The following is a 21,055-nucleotide window of genomic DNA, read 5'->3' as shown; positions in this document are numbered from 1 at the left end:
AATTTCGGCTCTGTTATTCTTCCCCGCATTTGGCCCTTGAAATCAAAAGAACATGGAGAATATTGATTCACTGTATTAGATTCATAAAGAATGGATGAAAAATTAATGAAAAACTCAACTCGTGAGTGACTCGAGGCTGGCATAGGTTCCATTTGGGAAAAAAATTGTTCGGAACCCCTCGGTAGTTTTTTTAAGTAGCCATGAAATTAAAGAGAAGAAGCTATTTACGTAGTTGAAAATTCAGCGATGCTTATTTTTTATGTGATAATATCGTTCTGCTGAAAACGCCGTATATTTAGCCTTCTAAACAACTTTGTAGCATACGATAATGATCCATATCACTCAGAATTCGTTAAGTCTAATTCAACTGGTTGTCTCATGTACACTAATGCCGCAAAGTGAATAATTTTCAATTTAAATTTATTTGTACACACTCAAATCACTTCACAGATTTCGGTGAATTCGGTGCTTCACAAATTTCGGTGCTTCAATTCACCGGAACCTCAACAGCAGAATTGTTCGGTAATTATTTCACCAAATTTTCTGTGATTTTTCCTTTCCAAAACTATCGGAAATCTGTAAAATTAATTACCGAACTGTTCTGCTGTTATAATATCGACGATATTTCACAGAAATCTGCGATTTATTTTAAGTGTGTACCAAGTTCAATGTTCGCAGTCAATTTTCTGGATCGTTTCCGTTCCTCGTAAACCGTTCTCTCTTTTGTACACACCTTGTAGTTTTATAAGTTGCAAGCAGCCTTGTGATTTTTTTCAAACCATAAAAGATTTAAATCTTCGCACATTAACCATTTGAATTCAATTCACCTTATGAAATCGGCGTTAAAACTTTCCACAAAAATCAATAAAGAGCAATAAAAATATATTTTTTTCTAAGAAACATATAAAAAAGTGATAAAACTAAGCATTTTTTACGTGGCTACCTCCTTCTTTAGAAGCGTTTATCGTTCATGGAAAATTTAATATTATAATTTTTGTCTAAAATATAGAAAGCTCGCTTTTTCTTAAATTGACTTGTGCCGCGAACATTCATAGAAAAATCCGCCCAGCCAACAAATTGGTTCACATAACTAACTTTCAGTTCTGTTTAATGTACTCTTATATGATGCAATTTGATTGTATAAAATGCATAGATTCCTTCTATGTGAACAAAAGTGGAGGCCATATACGTACAAATCAGTGTTATGGCATAACAAGATATACGACGTATTCCGATTTCAATTTAATCAATATACAATAGGGTGGCTCAAAAAACACTTTTTCAAATTTTTTGATGGGCCGCCCTCTTATTCGGTTCTATTTGATGCCCTGATGCTCTGGACAAAATTTCAGCCAAATCGGTCAACGTTTGGGCGGTGCTAAACTTGTTGGAAGTTTATATGAAAAAATGTATGCAGAAACATCCAAAAACAGTGATTTGCAGTTGAAAGGCACAATTTACGATCAAGAACCATGATACTCATTCAGTTCTTGTAGAATTAAATACAGAATGTTATGCTGAAAACCGCGAGAAGATTAGAGTTTATTACGCAAAGATATTAGCATTTTACTGGAGTGTTGTAGGGGTGAATTTATTTCTTTTCAAAGGTAAAAGAAACGAAATTTGCTCAAACCCCACTTCAAAGAAATGCTAATAACTTAGCCGGGCAAACTCTAATCTTCTCGCGGTTTTCTGCATAACATTCTGTATTAAATTCTCCAAGATCTGAATGAGTATCATAGTTCTTCATCGTAAGTTGTGTAGTCCAGCTGCAATTTACTGTTTTTGGATGTTTCTGCATACATTTTTGCATATAAACTTCCAACGAGTTTAGCACCGCCTAAACTATGTCCGATTTGGCTGAAATTTTGTCCAGAGCATCAGGGCATCAAATAGAACCGAATAAGAGGGCGGCCCATCAAAAAAATTGAAAAAAGTTTTTCCCATACTAATTTGAGCCACCCTAATATACAATCATGTTGGTTTTTATCAGAGATCGCATATGTTCAGTTATAAAGTTGCATAATTGGACTATTACAACTTTAAATCTAGAATAGTAAAAAACAGTTCAAACATACATCATAATACATACATTATATTATCATAAAAACATACTGTATTTGCAACAAAAATATTTCTTAGGTCGAAACGTAATCATTATGTGACATGCTGTTAGTTGATTATTAGTTAATGTATATATTTATGTTATAAATTTAGCCTCCAGCTTCCAGTTTCGATCCTTTGACCTTCTAGTTCATAGTCCAGAAGCTACCTGGTTCCTCCATGTGTACGCAGTTGTTAAGCAATCATTTATACCTAATGATAATATTGCGCCTGCGAATACAATCTGGAAAAGACATTCCATTACATCTTATACAACATTGTCGACAATGATTGCATAAACCAGTATATGCGATTTAATTGAACACATATATAATTTCATATTGACGTGTATAATATCATCATAATATTATCATCTCCAAGAGGAGAAATACAACGTTGTCAATATAACAAAATTGCCCTCAAATTTTGTTTTCCCTAAAATCGTGTTTATTGTATTTCTTAAGTGTTCTATAGATCGCAGTGATGTTGTGAATTTATTGTTGAGAACAAAATTTGGAATAAAATGTAATAATAGTATTCTCTTTCTGGTTGCTAAATTTCTATTCATTTAGTGAGTACTTAAAAACAACACCAGGCTGTTTACTATGCCTAATGAGAAATAACAGTAAGTATTTATTAAGAATCTACCTTTGAAGGTTTAGTTATCCATAGCTAGTACAGATGTACGGAAAAAAACACAGTTCATGGAGAATGGGTGCGAAAAGGTTCCCTTAGAATTCTGGCCAATAGTACAGAAATAACTGAATGATCATTTTCATGTAGTTCTATTTCACAGACATTGACTGGGTGATTACCGATTGTTTAATGTTAAGGAATGTATTTGTATAAAACAACTACCGCTTTTGATATTTGTCTTCGAATTGTATTTAATGACAATGACAAATGTGTTCTTTTTAATATTCTTGAAAAAGAATATTTTATTGAACATTCAAGGATCAACAGAGTTGTTGTAAGTATATTTGAAATCATTATAACAGAGGACTTTACAATCAAATCTTAACGACATTGTAACTTCAGATGCACATATATGCAATTTTTCAAATATTTGCGATATATGATTCCGTTTTGAGTTTAAATTTACATATTTACAACTTATGACATATATTGCAATTAGATTGTACATTTGCATTATATGTAACCTTTCTACAATTTTTCACAACTTCTGCTGGATCTATATATGATTACGATCTGATCTGTGAATATATATAATTTAATTTGTACATTCTTATACGATTGCTGGTTTGCTGGGCGGGAACCTCGTAAAAGGAATTATCATTAATGCTATAAGAAACTTGCAATTTTGTATAAGCCAAGCATGTATAGTATACAGATTTTACAAAATTCTTATTCAGAAAATTTTAAGAAAATCAGGCACTCGCTGGTTGGTGGATGTTGGTGGAAGCGAAATCTTTATCGTCAGGGTGATGAAAAACTTACCTTCTTCTTGGTCAGATCACAGCAATCGCCATTGATTAGCGTCATCTCGCGGCTGTAGCGCGTCATCAGCTTGGCCTTGGGCTCCGACACTTGGAAGTACGTCGAACTGGTGGTCAGAATATCCAGTGGACTAAAAGGGCAGCAAAAGATGATAAATGACTAACTGATTGATATTTTCAGTACAAAAAAAAAACATCTCACCTTTTCTGTGGACTGACTTCCGGCGTCGTCGTCGAGGCATCCTTCTTCATCGGTCGGGGCGCTATTTGAATGTTGAACAGGTCAGAAACATAATCGGAGGACGATTTGAAGGTTTTGGGAGCTGTTTTGGGGAAGATGGTGGAGGAAAATCAAACGGGTGTCATTAGCGATAAAATCTAATAAATTACACTGAAAAGACCGATAGCGGTGATCAAAACATGAAAGCACGAAACGGAAAAGCGGAGCACGTGTATGATTGATAGGAAAGTACGATGTGCTGGGGGAGACCCCAAATGTTTTCGTAAATAAAACTGCGTCATCGGCAAAAGCAGATGTTGCGACTGTGATGCAGATAAATCCGTATTGATGCGGCTGAGCTGCGGAAAAGTTTTATGTTCCACAAAAACGATTCGTAATTATTCAATTTTTCGTTAATGGATTATGAAGGTTGTTGTTGTTGTTATGAATCGAACCCTATCAATGCGTTTCAAAAAGTGAGTGAGCAATGAGCGCCTCAGTACGAACGACTTTCACGAGAGCTGCGCGCCAAATTGGTTAAGGTCGCTTAAGATTCTCTGATGCTGTTTCCTCTTCCTTTGTGTCAGTAGCGACTTGTTCGGCGGCTCAATTGGTATGAAACCAGAAAAATGGAGAAGGTGATTAATATCGAGTGAAAATTAATTCGTTTTTATTAAAAGTAGAGCAGATTGAATTATAAAGAGATGCTTTCGGCTGAGGGGCAGTCGGCGCACTGATGGTTCCTCTAAATCGGCAAAAGCTTACGAAAGAGATTGGTCGAAATTGGAAGAGTACAGACAGTGGCCATTTCTGTTGAAAGCAAACATTTTAGCAGAGTAAAATTTGATTGATTCAATACGATTCATACCGTTTGTACAGAGAAAGGAAGAGTGAAATATGTTGTACATTTGATTATGAAATGAAGGTTGAAGAGAAACTCGATAATAATTACTCAGATATAGGGTTCCTGTTCCTTGTTTGAAGCTTACGTACTTATTTCACAGTTATCGCTGCAAGGGCATTTGACTTTATGTTCTGGATTTCTTCATACAGTAAATAGTACATAGAAAGTAAAATATTAGTGCAAGAAAAGTATTAAGGATCATTTAAGATTGGTAACATTGGATGAAGTTTACGGATTCCACAGCGATTTCATATGGAGTCCAGGAAGATTAGATATGAAGAGATTCAATATTTCTATGTAAAAGTATCAGAAAAGTAAGAAATTGTCGACAAGTTTTTTGAAGCCATCTGGCAAGCATAGTGTAACTCGTATGAGTATAAATCTGTAAAAGGCGGCGACAGAGTAGAGCAGAACGTGAAATTGACTTCACGATAATTGGGAAGTAGATGAAGCGGGTTATCCGGTGGAAACCGATAAGCAATCGCATTTGCGTTTTGAGAATGAAGGGTTACAACCAGGCTTGGCATTTGCTCGCACAATGAGCTCAATGAGCAAAAAAAAGTTCATCAGTGAGTGAGCAACAACATATCACGGATATGATCAAAACATACAAAAAAGATGCTCTTCGTTGTGGGAAAAATGAGGAGCGGCTCTCTTTGAGAGAAACCGTTTGTCTCAATGAGCCTCTTTGAGGAGCATCATGTTTGTTGTTCTTTCCAACTGAACGTACAGTTAAATGAAAGCACACTTCTGTCATACCATCGCTACCCGCACAACAGTCTTACACATTCGTACTTTTATGAGACCAGCATAAGAATAGGGACCGTGTATAGCATCCATGAACGGGTAGAAATGAACACCATTCTATCTTTACATTAATTATTTACTGCTTCTAAGCAACAGGCAGCTTAATGTAGGCAATTTAACATTTATCTGGTTAGCAATTACAATTTGAAGTGCAAAGAGATTATTGACGAAATTATCTTATGCTAGACGAACTTATACTATACGACCGAATCCGATTTCTCTCGGGTTTTATTTTTGATCTGTCAATCATTTAGTTGATTGAGGCGTCGCACTCTAGATCAATTTCAGTTCCGAGTTTGATGGCTTTCTTCAGAACTTATTAATCCGTTGCATTTAGACAACTTTCCCCAGCAAATTGATCAACTATTAGTATGTACAAATACAGTTGATCCCAAGATGAATCGATTACTGAGAGAATCTTGTAAATTGGTCCACTCGTTCGTGATTTATGTTGCCTCAAGAGAAATGCAAACTCATTTTTGTATATAAAGACTAGTTGAACGTACCCGAGCTTGTTCGGGATTGTGTTATTTTGCATTCCTGTCAATTGTTGTGTTCATTGCAGCGCCGCACTCTAGATCATTTTATGTGCGATCGCATTGGGTTTTCTCCCAACTGGCCCTAATATTGTATTTAGACAGTTTTCCAGCTCCCCCACCAGATTTGCAAACTTTTTGAATACACAGCGGAGCCCAAGCCGAATCGATTGGTGAGGAAATCTTGCAAATCGGTCTTATTAAACCGCTTGACCCCAGTGTATACCATTTTGACCGATAAATACAAGATTTGTTCGACTGCTTCAATTTTGATTAAAATATACTAAGCTCTTTCAAGAGAATGTCTTCAACGTGTAAAAATAAAATGAAGCAGTCCTTAACCCGCATTATGACAGTGATTGAATTGTTTTCTAAACAAACACGATAAATACAATTACCTACTGGCTACCCTTTAGATTAGCCAACTAATTATCATAAATTTATTCGCCACCACCAATTCCGTCCTTCGAGAAAAGAGGCTCAAAGATACTCAATGAGCATCTTTTTCCTCACCTCATTGAGTCAAACCATTTAGTTATCATTGAGAAATGAATATATTTCGGAGCAACCCGAAAAAGAGAGAAACGCAAAAGTACAAAAGAGAAGAGCAAAGATTCGTGTGTCGAGAGCAGTGAGCATTTTTTTTCTTCTCCTGATTTGCTCTGAGGAGCATTCCATCCCTGGTTACAACACAACTACAACATGTCCTGTCCAGCATATATGCCCCAACGAACGATAAGCCAGATGAGATTGGATGCGTTCTATGAGAGTCATGATAAGGTCTACCGAGAATGTCCTGTACACGATGTAAAGATTGTAATCGGAGACGTAAACGCGCAGATCAGGAAAATGAGCTTCTCAGGACAATGAGTCTTCATTTCGCCACCAACGATTCTGGTCTGCGCCTTGTGACCTTTACTGATGCTAAAAAATAGTAATCAGCAGTACCTATTTCACACGTGAGAATTTCCGCAAAAACACATGGCATTTCTCGGACGTTATAGTTGTGAGGTGCTTCAGAGACCTGAATACCACTGCCTTGTAGTTACAATATCCAACACTTGGTAGTACTTGGTGGTACTTCCAGAAGCTGGAATTGAGGATAGAAAATCCCAGCATTTCTAACGACGTCAACAGTTTTCTCAATTATTTATTTATTTGAGTTGTGGTAATTCATTAGTTCTTTATTTGTCATAGACGATGCCAGGACTAAGGGAACGCCTGGCAAGGGGCGGGGATTAGAAGAAAGTTCAACCCAGGGATAGTCAAGGTTAAACATAATCTAAATTATTTCAACATTCGAGGAACTTAGACACAAGAAAATTGGTTGTGGAGTAAAATATTGAACGAAGAACCAGGATGAAAGACAGCGATCACAATGGGGGTGTGCTACAATAAGGTGCTCCAGTTGCAAAATCTCCAATAGACGATCAGTGTTCTCTGAATGATTTAGTAGAGGCGTTGCTCTTCGGAGGTACTGTCGCTGCAGCATGAGGCCAATCCCAATCTTGGAACTAACAACCTATCCCGGAAGATGACGCTAAAAAATACGCCAATTGAGTATGATAATACTCAATAACATCCAGAGCGCCGGCTTAACACATCCTACACTCTGTGCGAAAAATTTTGCTCTCTGGTTTCACTACATCTAAACGATTTTATAATCTCTATTAAGTAAGTACAACTAATAGAAGGATATGAATTTTCTAAAAGCCTTTTAGAAAGACATTTAGAAAATTCAAATATCCTTCTATCAGTTGCACTTATTTAGTTAAGATTATAAAATCGTTTAGATGTAGTAAAACCAAAGAGCAAAATTTTTCGCACTGAGTGTAGGACAACATTGCGGGACAAGTTGGGCAGATCGTCCCATGCCTCAATAGCTCCCTAGCTCCGTAGCTGTGGGATGGTAGAAGTTCTCCCAGACGATCGATCCAAGTCTTTGTGTCCGCCAGAGGAGCAGTCGTTGAAACGAGCATGCCTTAATGGCCATAACTAGCGAGTAGGTTGGTAGTGCGGTTATCAAGAACTCCGCAATGCCCTGTGACGTCAACAGTTTCAGAGAGAATATCAATGGAACTTTTATTACAACTGTACAAGAATTATTAGGTACAGTACAGCGATTCCAACAAAATGGTTTGATGGACGAGAAAAATGCTGCCAATATTCTGATGCTAGCGACTAGTACTCTCTGGTACTTGATTTAATCCAGAAAGGTACTCAGCTTAGCTGAATTGACTGTACATATCGTAGTTGCTAGTCATGATTGACCGAGAAACAACAAATATGCATAGCTCACCAAATGAATAATTTTCTTGGGACTAGAAAGCTATTCTCACTGTACATGCTGTGGAATTTCTTCAATTCCTGACCAATTACGACCAATTAAGGATTAAGAAAGGAAAATTAGTTCGACACTCACTGCTACAAGATATCCATGAACCACTGCAACTCCGTGAGTGCCACGGGAAAGAAATAATAGGTTAGTTAGAAGGTAAAATATTGGACGTCACTTTGGTAAGCGACTGAATTCTTTTTTCTTACAACGATATGCGTGTTCGAAAATAAAGGCAAAAGCCGTGTTTTATTCTTAAATTTACTGAACGTACTGACATGAATGGTAGCACTATTTATCGCGCTTTGTTACAGAAGATTTCTTTTTTCATTTCGCAATTTTCTCAAACCAGCAGGCCAATCTCTATAAAAACGTGAAAAATGAAAGGCATGCTACAAAAATATCACAGTGTGCAATATCTGCTTTATTATTGTGTTTACTAATACTTTTTACTCGGTGGATTAAGGGGGAATGAAGGTTGGCAACACAGCACTACATAAATCCGTATTTTTTGAATGAGTGTTTGTGATACTGCCCGTTGGTGAATCATTCAGAAAGCTGTTTTCTTTACCTAACTTTCCTTGAGACTTAAACGAACATGACTAACTTATCGACTAGTCATTGTTCTTTTCATATGTACACCCGATTCTTTTTTTACACAGGGGATGCGTTCCGTGTAAAAAAAGTTTTCAGTTCAAAATTTGAAAATCCGTGTAAAAAAAGTTTTATGATTTCTCGACGAATCATGCAAAATTTTTGTATGGGATTTTTTTTGCACGTGTAAATCCGTGTAAAAACAGAATCGGGTGTATATCTATTAAAATAATTAAGAAATTTAAATTTTTAAATAAAGCATAACACCTATTCATGACTGCTTTTCATGCACCCATTCATGACTGCTTTCATGCATCAAAAAAAATTTCATGGTTAAAGATCCCACGATAATTTCATTTGGTCGCCTGAGATTAAAAAGGGGCACTTTGCTCTGTGTCTTACGATGATCACAATCTTTTGCAGTGCCGGGACAAGCATTCGCGCCAAGCGATAGCACGAACGATCACGCGCTGATCAATCTGCTCATCGAAGCAACAATATTTTTTTACTCCGCCGCGTTCTCCAGCATAAGCAATCGCATCAAGCGATCAATCGCGCACTAAATAAACTGATCATTAAAGTAGAAATCGTTTTTTGTCACTTCGGTTTCCGGACAAGCAATCGCCCCAAGTGACAGCGCAAAGTATCTCGCACTTATTAATCTCCTGATTGAACCCTAAAAGGTACAGTGTATTTAGGGCAAGAGAGAAACGAACCTGTCGTAACCAAACATATCACCGATCGAATTACTCGATTTACACGCGGAAAAGCGGCATACCAAGAATTAGAAAGCGTGCATACGCTTCCAAAAACGAACACTGAATGATCATTGTTTCGAACAAAATTAATACATACAGGTGTTCCAATTTGTCAAATTCATGATTCAGTTATCTTGGATTTTTATATGGGCTAGGAGAACCGGATGAATGCTGTCGTCAGAGAAAAAATAGAATCACAAAAATTTACCATGGCAAGGTATAGCCAACGGAATTCAAAATAATTTAAAAAATCAGGAGCTGATTTGTTTTTAAAATTGATTTATTACACGAGATTAGAAATTCAATAAACATCAAAAATAGTACCTTTTTAAGGATCGGTTCGAGAAAAAAAATTATAAACAATCAAATAAATATATGCACAATGTAGAAAATCAAAAATCTCATATATAAAATCTCATATTTAAATGCATATCATTTTGAAATTTTTAAAATTATTTGGTGAATTGGATCCCATATCTTACTGTAGAAACTTTTTCGTGATTCTACTTTTTCTACCAGCAAGCTTTGTTTATGTTTGGCACTGAAAATTAATGTTTAGCCCCCGCCTCCTCCTCTTCCACCTACTGACGAAGTGACTGAGCCTTGATGTAAGAACCTTGGTGACGTTCAATGCTGGCATCCAATCTCAGCCCACTTCGATTGAATTTCAGATTTGTGCATATGAACTTTGTTTAGCGCTCACACTTCACTTGCCTACTGCGATTGATTTTCAAATATTCTAAAATTGTTTATGCATTTTGAATCGAATTAATGTAATTTGAGTCATGTATTGACACATAGGTTTTAGGTACACTGCCTTTAGTAAATAACAAATAACAATGTTACCCAATTTCTGAAAAATATATTAAGCTCTTTTAGTGGAATGTATTCAACCGTCTAAGACGAATTAAGTACTCTCCATTTAATTCCACCAATTATTTTCGATATCTTTGCAGATACGTATTTCGACCACAACTGTGTGAATTAAATGGTGAGTACTTAATTCGTCTTAGACGGTTGAATGTTGCCCAAATTTAGGATGGCGGTTTAAGGATAACTATATTCTCCACAGAACTCACCCCAGAAAAAAAGAAGCACAAAAGGACTGTGATAGCTGAAGCGCAGGAGAACAAGGATCTATGCGAAGGTTTTACGTTGTCAATGGCGCGTGGTACAAGACTGCGCCAGTGCACGACATGTGCAATGACCGGAAGGAAAAAAAATGATAGTCACTATTAAGCTGGTAACCAGGTAGAAGGAGAACCTCGAGGATTTGTTGACCGCTGAAAACATAATAATATCAACATCGTCGACGACGGTCAAATTGGAACCACCAACGCAGGGTGAGGTTAAGAAGGCCTTAAATAATGTCGAATTCGTTTTTAAAAAGTTCCAACCTAGGTTGGAACCAGTTCCAACCTAAGTGCTGTCAAAGTGTTTTTTTATTCGCTCAGGTTGGAACTAGGTTCGCACTAGTTCCAACCCCAAAGCTGTCGGGTTCGCACTGTGTTGTTTCACGGTTTCGCACCGGGTACACCAATACAACTGTACTTCAATTGTCAAAACCATATGAGTGGGTGGGACTGGGCGGAATAAACAAGCAGAAGGGAAAAACGAAACTGTCTGTTATTCAAATAAAATGCGCGTTGAATTTTTTTTTAGGTATTTCGTTATATTTGTTATTGTAGTTTTAAATGAAATTAATCCGGTACTGTTGTCTAGATTCAGTTTCAAAAATAATTGTTAGGGAAGATATTCATACGTTCATTCAGGGTTTTCCTCACAGATTGTGTCCTTAATTAGGTCGGTGGATGGAATTCGTTTGGAAATTCCCCTTGAAACCCGTTCACAAAATCCACTACGAATTGTCAGGCAAATATATCTGAGGAATACCGAATAGAATTCTTTCTTAAATAATATGCAGAATTTCTTTTGAAATTATTCCAAAAACTCTTTCGTGCGTTTCAGAATTTAATTCCAGTAATTATTTTTTGAATTCTTGTATGCATTCATTGGCGATATCTTTCAGGCATTCCTCCATATTTTTTTTCCAAGAAATCCCTTTGAGATGAATTCCTTTGAAAATCTTCTAGGAATATCTTTGAATACTGTTCCAGGATTTTCTTTGAAAGTTGCTCCAGGAATTAATTTGGAGGAATTCCTCTGAAAGTTCTTTGAGGAATTCCTCCGGAAGTTCCTTGAGGAATTCCTCTGGAAGTTCCTTGAGGGATTCCTCTGGAAGATCCTTTAGGAACTCCTCTGGAAGTTTATTGAGGAATTCTTCCGGAAAGTCTTTAAGGAATTCCCCCGGTAGTTCCTTGAGGGATTCCTCCGGAAGATCCTTTAAGAACTCCTCTGGGAGTTTATTGAGGAATTCCTCTGGAAGTTTATTGAGGAATTCCTCTGGAAGGTCTTTATGGAATTTCTCCGGAAGTTCCTTGAAGAATTCCTCCGGAAGTTCCTTCTTGAGGAATTCCTCCGGAAGTTCCTTGAGGAATTCTTTCGGAAGCTCCTTGAGGAAGGAGAAGGAGCTCTTCTGGAAGTTCTTGGAGGAGTTCTGTCGGAAGCTCTTCCAAGAAATCTTCCGAAAAATCCTCCAGGAATTCCCCCGGAAGTTCTTCACGAGTTTCACCGGAAGCTAAAACAGAAATTCTCACGGAAACTCCTCTAGGAAGCAGGAAGTTTTTCAAAAAAATGTCTGGAAGAATTAGTGGAGGAACTCCTAATGAACTTTCGGATGAATTCCTAAAGGAACTTCCGGAGGAGTTCCTGGTGGAGCTTCCGGAGGAACTTATGAGGAATTCCTGGAGGAACTTCCGGAGGAAATCTCGAAGGAACTTCTGGAGACAATCCTGAAGGAACTTTCGGAGGAAATCCTGAAGAAACCTTCGGATGAATCCTTCAAGGAACTTTCTGAGGAATCCTTCATGGAACTTCCGGAAAAAATCCACAAGGAACTTTCGTAAGGTTTCCTCAAGGAACATGTAGAGATGAAACCTGCGGGGGAATTCCTGAAGGAACTTCCGGAGCAAAACGTTGTTATGTTTTCTATGTTGGACTATTAAGAGATAAGGAATTTCAGAAGGAAATCCTAGCATTAAGGTAGCTTCACAACTCGGGAATTTGGTCCACGGATTTTTCCCCCTGTATTTTTACATATGTTTTCAGGATTTGGGCACGGAAAATCAAAATGAGGCTACCTTTATCAGGAGGGGTGGCGAGGAAAAAAAATAGCGTATCCTGGAGAATTTTTATTACATGCTTCTGAGTGTCTTAAAAAAAAAAACTATTGCAGAAATAGTGATTGGAATTTCAATATGATTTATTAGATAAATTTTTGTAAAGATAGAAAACCTCCTTTACATGAATTCTATACGGAATTCTTTGTATAAAAATGTGCACGGCATTATAGAATATAAATAATTAAATACATATATCCGCCGCCCAAAAGTAAATTCCATTATCCGCAAAAACAGTTCACGCACTTGAACATTTTTATTTATCATTATCTGATTAGTCAAGGCCAACGCACTGCTAGTGCACTGGATGTCCTGGATCATATGTTTCAAATCACAACAAACACGATGCTACGCACACCAACATATCCAATGACAGATGGACCTGAAAATGTTTTTTCATTCAGGGTTCGGGTTGGCACTGACCCAGGTTTAAAAACGAATTCGACATAAGTTTCAAAACGGAATGGCTGTTAGAGGAAACGAAAAATCGGTTGAGCTTCTCAAACTTAAAAGTGAGCAGCTGCATAAATCGATCCATCTCGTTATTCAGAGACCAAGGGAGGATGAAGAACTGCCTACCTAGGGTGACCATATGGTATCCTAAAGGAGGATATGTCCTCCTTTTTCATTAAAAATCATATGTCCTCCTTTTGCGCTAAAATGTTCTCCTTTTCGAAAATGTTGATAAAATACTTGCATGAATAACTATTTCTAAAGAAATTTTAGTTTAACAAACAATAATACAACAGAGATCCATTAGCAAACAAAACGTTGCACACGTTTGCGATGCTGCTTTCTAATCTGAAATATTTTCCTGCATAATTTAGTATGGTATTGGAGACGATTGTAAATATGTAGTTTTCATGTAGGAATTACGGCTATCTCAGTCTTTAAAACCATTAAACGGTTTACGTTTTATTCTGCCCGACGTTTCGGTCATTGGCTGTGGCTTTTTTCGTGGGAATAATTGATCAATCGTTGGTGTCGAAGATATCAGAAGAATTGTAAGAAGTAGGAAAAAAATGCAAATGCTTCTGAAAATTTTCTACGAGTTAACATCTGTCGAGCTCTTTTTGAACGCATCGAACGGTATGTTTCTTGAATATGTATTTCATATCTTTATTTATTTGTATAATTTTTCATCCTACTTAGTTGTCTTAAAACTTAAAACTTTTTCGAGGCAAAGAGCAGCCGCTATGTCATGTCTAAAATGGAAAAGAAATATCTAAAACTTATTTGAACAGTTTTAAGTTTCTTTAGTTGAGAACTTTGTTGTCATACAGTTAACGGAATCATTATCTTTCACATTCCTTAAATTGTGATTCTCAATGGCATTCAAGTCAACTAACATTCTGGTCAACTGAGGATCTTGTGCTCGATCCTACATAATAGAACCTAATGTTCGGTCAGTAATCTAGTGCAACAATTGCTTACTGCTGATTTTAAAATTAGATGAAGCTAAAATCTTTCTGTTATAAAGATGATACTGGTAGTTTATAACTAGAAAGTGCTTTATATAGACTATAATGAGACTCGGAAATGTTCCATTTGGAGTTAATGAAGTAATCTGTTATGTTAACAAAGTAGAAGAAGATGTCGTATTTGCCTCGACTTAAAAATACTTCTTTCAGTAGAATTTAGTGTGCAATATTCTCAATCATATTAAAAACTAAAAATCGATCGATGTTTTTTATGTCCTCCATTTTCAACCAAATTTCCTCCTTTTTCGCTACGATTCGGGTGATTTGTCCTCCTTTGGAAAAAATTCATATGGTCACCCTAGCCTACCAGCTTCTTGGATGACCTTATAAGACCGATCTACAAGAGAGGGCACATAATAGATTGCGCCAATTACAAAATTCTGTCGCGAATCTTGTTTTACACACTGAGACCGCTTGAGGAGTCCTTTGTCGGCGAATTTCGAGCAGGTTTTCGTGTGGGACGATCCATAATGGATCTGATGTTTAGCTTGCAAGTAATCTTTGGCATTTTTTTAGGATTTAGTCGATTTTTGATCAAAACTCTGGTGACTATTGGTGCTGCATTTGAAGTGTGATTCTGTTCGAAGGAAACCGCTGCGTCACGACAAACATTTCTAAGCATTTTACTTTGACCTTGTAAAACAAAGTGTTCCACAATAGTCCCGTAAAATCAAAAGGGATTTCAATTGTTTCTCAAAATAATGAATTTTCATTTTTATCTAAATACTATTGTATGTGAATAGAAATTATATTGATAAAAAATGAGCATATTTTCGACTGAGCGTTGAGCAGATAATAACTCGACTCAAGAAGAACCGAGTTTGAACAGATGGAGACGCATGGTATCGACATTTTATGATAAAAACTTCTCATCGTTTCCATTATTCAAATAAACGTGCTACATGTATCCTGCGATTTGTATGGAGAAGTACGAATCAGGCTTCTTTCTTTTATTAATTCGACAAGCTTTAGATCCCCAGAATCATTCAAAGAACGGGTGTCTCCAACACCTTATTTTTATTTTCTGATTGTTACAGTTAAAAAAGAAAATTTAATTGTACTGATTTTATCATAGATACAATAAAAGCAAAAACAAAAATAAAGGCGTTTGACGTGTTGTAGAAATTATAGTTCTACTTGTTTCCTGTATAGAACAACTTGACTTCCACAAACAGCAATACACATACACAAACAGAATACTAATTACGTTATGAAATGCTGAGAAAACCCATAGAGACACTAATTCGATTACCTTTTTATCCTTTTGCTTTTGATTAGTAACACGAAACATATGAAAAGTGACTGAATTATTGATAAATTGTATTTTTTTTATTAAAACAAAACGCTCAAGCCAGGCGCATGCAGCGCTCCTATCGGATAATGAAACTTGGATACATTTGCAAGTTCAAACCACGGTACGTTTTAGTTCAAACCATGATCAGTTTTCACCTTGAATTGTTTTTCGATTATATGATGATGTCATTCGATTCTAGATAAAAATGTCTTTCTTTTCATATATTAATCTTACTCCTGTGTCATGAAATGCGTCCTTTATGAGTTTTTTGAAATTCAGGACATTTGGTATATCACTTTAATTTACTACTTAGACAATATGATCGAATTTTTAAATGAACTGTATTTGGTAAATTTCTTGCCAATGAAATGCTAATACTGAACGAAATAAAAAAGGTTCAAACCATGACAGGGTTTTGCACTAGTTCAAACCATCAAACTCTACATGTTGATACATACAAAAAAATTGAATTTATGGCTAAAATGTAATAGAATATTGATATCGTGAAATGTAAATTCATTAGAAAGGTGACTCTATTTACCTAATTAAAGTTTAAAGAGGGTCTAATTTAATAATTGATTGAATTATTAGGTGCCAGTAATTTTTTTGCAATATTCTATACCTACTGAGAAGCTGATGATGTTTTTTAAAGAAAATATTGTGGAACAACTGGCCGAGCTGTTTGTTCAAATCGATTGATTTAAAAATAATTATTGGATTAATTTAACTTAAATTTAAGAAATCTGTAAATTCGATACATTTTATGTAGAACTTGTATGATATTGACTCCGCGCAAGACTGTTGAGTGCCCAGTGCCTAACTATTCCATATGGATAGGAAACTACGCATATATTGGAAAGTTATGCTAGAAACGGTAGAATAGATGCAAGTGGTTGATAAACATTAAGCAATTGATATTACAACAGTAATTTAAACCCCATATCTCAATTGAATAAATTCAAAGGAATACATCTAGCTCTGTGCAACACAAATCAATCAACACGTGCTCCCAACGAACGCAATCAAATAAATTAGCTAGCGAAAGCCGAAAAATTTCACTCACCCAGTATGGTGTGCAGCTTGTCCGAGGGCGACAGCTGACTGATCAGATCGTGCGACAACTTATCACAGTCGATTTCCTCCGGGTGCACCTTCCGAGGCGCTGCGGTACACGCCTTGCTGAAGAAGCTCCCGGGAGCTTTGGCGGCGGTCGGCGTACCGGGTGGCGAAGGGCCCGTCGAGGTGCCCACCGAATGCTTGCTGGTGCTGCTGCTCGTTATTCCGCCCCCGCCGTGCTGATCTAGCACCAGTTCGGCGATACCGTGTGTGATCGATGAGTTACTACCGTTGCTAGGCGCAGAGGTCGTGGAGGATGATCGTGGCACGATCAATGCCACCGATGATTCAGTGGGTTCGTCATCGGTTTGCGAGGATGCTTCCGACGTGGGGGCGCCCACCCGAAGGACAATTTCCGTCCGTTGGACGACTTTGGTCGGGACGGGAGATTCGACGACGACGACCGGATCGAGGTTGATTTCCTTGGTGACACGTTCTAGCGCGACGGTGGGGATTGGCTCTTCCGCGATCGAATCAACTACCGAGGATTGGTTTGCTTCCGCACAGATCGAGGTGTTGTTGCTACTGCTGATCGACGAATCTTCTTCGGCCTCCGGGGCCGAAAACGCATCGAGTTTGGTGCTGGTGGTGGTGTTGGTGCCTCCGTTTTGGTTCGCTTCCACTGGCGCAGGCTCAGCAACGGTGATCGTACCAGTGCTCGTGATGCTCGTTTCGAAGCAGTCGGATATTTCTGAATTTTCGATACAATTATTTACAGTTTGCTGGCCGCAGCCACCGACGGCCGGATGATTGAGATAATTGGTATTATTGACCGATTCATTGCACGGCACGGTAGCTGGCGAAGGCAGCCCGATCTGGGCCTGGTTCAGATACTTGGTGTCGAGAATTTGCGTCTTTTTCAGATCGAAAGTCGATTGGGACGTGTATTTGGGGCTGATAGCTTGATTGGTGGGGCTCCCTGATGGCGTGTAAGCCGGAGGTGGCGATGGAGTCACCGGCGAGGAAGCGCTTGGAGGTGTGACCTGATTTTGCTGCGTCTGCTGGGGCGTGAAATTGAACATCGATTTCAAACTATTGGTCGAGATTATCGGCGCACTGTGGGAAATCGATTTCGGTGATTTTCCTCCAGCAACACCGATCGACTGCTTTCCATTGGCTCCCGTTGGGCTGCTGCTGTTGTTGTTGTTGTTGCTGTTGATGGTGTTGTTGTTATTGTTCGAGTACAGCGAGTATTTGACTCCGGGGGGCAACACGTCCGGCAAATTGCACTTGGGCGAAGGTGATATGATATCCTCCGTGAAGACGTCGTTATGGTTGATACTGTCCTCGTTGGAGGTCAACGTCAGTTTGTAGCTACCATGGTCGGGGTCCGAGTGCAGCTTATCGCGTGGCTGCCGCGGTAGATACGAAGCCTTCGAATTGCTCCTGCGAAAATGCGAGAAAAAGTAAATCGGAAACAACACATTAATAATCTTTACTACTGCACGGTGGTGGTCGATTAAAACAAGAGGAAGGAAGCACATTCTACGTACAAAACAGTAAAAATGAAAAACATAAATGTGGGATGCGGGCGAACAGAGGGCGCGAAGCGATCGCAGTTAAGGCACAATGATTACTGGCGCATGGTGCCGATCGGCGGGCAGGAGTCCCAACCGCGAAGGGAGCGCGAGTTCAACGCATGAGTCAGTCAGTCAGTCGGTGCAGGCGTTCCAATCCAACGACGGGACGATAACGGCGAGGTGGTTTAGTGAGCTTTTCGATTGGTGAAACCGGATAGACTTACGGCGAGGGGGCTCAGAAGAGAAGCCGGTTTGGGCTGATCCAGATTGGTGGTGTTTTGATCTATCAATACCACACCCCCATCCCTCCCATCTGTTGGTCTTATTGTTTGGATGCTGCTCTTGCAGTATTATGTAACGTAGTAAGAATATAGAAAATCAGTCGGTAAGTCTGTTATGGGAGAAGTGAAATTAAAAAACCAGGAGATAGAAACATATGCTGCAAATTAAAACGCATGAACCTCTAACTCATTAAATTACCGTTGGTCTATTCAAAACAAAGAAAATCAGTAAATGGCTGGTTATTTGTCAGAATCTATTTTTATTAAGTTAGTTTCTTTCAGCCATTAATAGCCTTATTATTCCATTTTTGTGTGTAGATGTAGCTTTGTTTATTTTTAAAAAGTTTTTCAGATCTTGTATTTGGATTATCATGTTTGTGTTCTGATTCTGAATCTTAAGCGACGAATTAACTGAACCTCACTTCAAAGTAAATTCAACCAGTTAAGTCTGAACCATTTTTAATGAGTTATAAAATAGGCTAACCAACTCATTTATTAAGTACAGTTTGATGTGTACACCAATAAATACCAACCAATAAAAAATCAAAAAAACAAAATTAAACGGAAGGAAATATGGTCGAAAACAGCACCTTCCTTCATCTACACCTCGTAAATCGTAATCGCTTGAGCGAACAACCAAACAAGCAGCCGCCACCCGACTGGTTCAACATGACCAATTTATCAACTTTGACGAGTTCGACCAAAACAAAATCCAAAACATCCAACCTGTTTGGTGAACCAGCAGCGGCGATAGGTGTCGGTATGCCCCGATGATGGCGCGCAATGATGACGCATAGTTTAACGGGTCTCCCTGCTTATTGCTGGTCCATTTTAGTCTTCTCGCTAGACAGAGTGTAATTTAGCTCAAATAAGTCAAGGAAACAGAACTTGAAATGGAACGACGAAACGATTGAGGCGTTCGATGATTGTAAGTTTCGCTCTGTTGGTAATTTAAGGTTTACGAGAAATCCGTTAAAATTGAGACTTTCTCATTAATGGCAAGCTATCCCAATATACCAAATTGATTATTAATTCTAGGCACATGTATTTTTTGTGGGATTTCTTCGCCATCACTAATTCGGTTACGTCTGATCATACGTTCGATCGTGGCTATGAATCATCAGCAACCGAACCGTAGCGATCAAGCTTAAGTCGACATGAGATGCACATTTAATTTGTCGATTGCCTATATTTAGGCGATTTCCACGCTTCGAGTCGACCAAAACGATCGCGATCGAGTTTCTACGCTTGCTTACTTTAGGTGGACTGTGGAGCCGAAGCGAGCCGAGCAATTACGACTACATTTTTCGCATCTCAAACAAATTAGTGGTTCGCGAATGAATATCATAGCAGCACAGAGTAGAAAGGGGAGAAGAGCGCTTATACGACATAAATCCAAATAAAGATTATGGCAGATCATTGGCTGAGAGTTTGTTTGCCTTGTTTGGCAGCACTTTCATTCGTTTTATATTTGGCCAATTTTGGTTATTGTTGTTTTCGGTTTGCCTTTGTTCCATAAATTATCGTTATGATAGGTTACGATCAGGCGGAATCAATGAATGTTTCGCTCAAGCGGTCGTGGAATTTTTGGGGAAATAAAAATGAAAAGTTTGTTTATTAATCATTTGGGAAATTTTAGCTACAGAAATAGTGCATTGCATTGGAATCGCACTTCTTTAAAGTAGAACGCGGTCCCAAATTCTTCATTAAAATGTACTGCATTCTGCACTATTTTTCAATTACTTTTAGATAACGAAGGATTAATTTTAACAAATTTTAATTACATGCGAAGATATATGTTGAATATCTTTTAACTGTAGATTTATTTTATATAATTTCAGTTGACTAGAAGAAAGTGTCCACCGAATCAATTGCATGTTCAGATGGACGAAAATTCTGATTTCTCATGTTATGGATTACAAACAATAAATTTTGAGATCTTTTGGATGCATTAAATTGAATTATGACAAATTTGACAGAATTCTGGAAAAGATTATGATTGGAAAAATGTGACCTGTTCAAAACTATTTTATGAATATATTATAATCATGAAAATTATGCGTAGTTCAAACTTAAATATCATCAGTATCTTTAATCGAACCTTACATTACAAAAAAACTTCATAAGCGTGTTTTTTTTTAATTTAAAATAAGTTCATCACCAGAGTGAAAGATTATAGAATAAACACTTGAAAGCCTCCAATGTGCTTTTCTGGCTTTAACGAAATGAATTTTATTTCATGCATCATTTGTTTGCATGAAGCGAAAGAAAATTACATACCTCATGTCTCTCTAAATCCTTGTGAAATTAGGTCACGGCCCCATAACAAATTATGAATGACGTGAAAAGGTATATGGATAGACCGTTCGTTGCAAATTTTTTTAATGTTGCAAATCTGTACCAAGTTGCG

The 21,055-nt window shown here is 37.7% G+C and overlaps 1 protein-coding gene across 3 annotated transcripts in view; it reads right to left on the bottom strand.

Annotated features, from left to right (window-relative positions):
- Nucleotides 1-21,055, bottom strand: part of LOC134213601 (protein Shroom) — a 929,824-nt gene that overhangs the window by 24,644 nt on the left and 884,125 nt on the right. For all 3 annotated transcript variants that reach the window (XM_062692809.1, XM_062692811.1, XM_062692810.1), the window contains 3 exons: nt 16,792-18,230; nt 3,763-3,883; nt 3,562-3,691 (listed from right to left, as the gene is read on the bottom strand). In XM_062692809.1, coding sequence (XP_062548793.1) covers nt 3,562-3,691; nt 3,763-3,883; nt 16,792-18,230 — 1,690 coding nt within the window. The remainder of the gene's footprint in view (nt 1-3,561; nt 3,692-3,762; nt 3,884-16,791; nt 18,231-21,055) is intronic.

This window comes from Armigeres subalbatus, chromosome 2 (assembly GCF_024139115.2).
Source record: "Armigeres subalbatus isolate Guangzhou_Male chromosome 2, GZ_Asu_2, whole genome shotgun sequence".
Lineage (NCBI taxonomy): Eukaryota > Metazoa > Arthropoda > Insecta > Diptera > Culicidae > Armigeres > Armigeres subalbatus.
The sequence above is the reverse complement of the archived record's forward strand: the minus strand, read 5'-3'. Positions and strand labels throughout refer to the sequence as shown.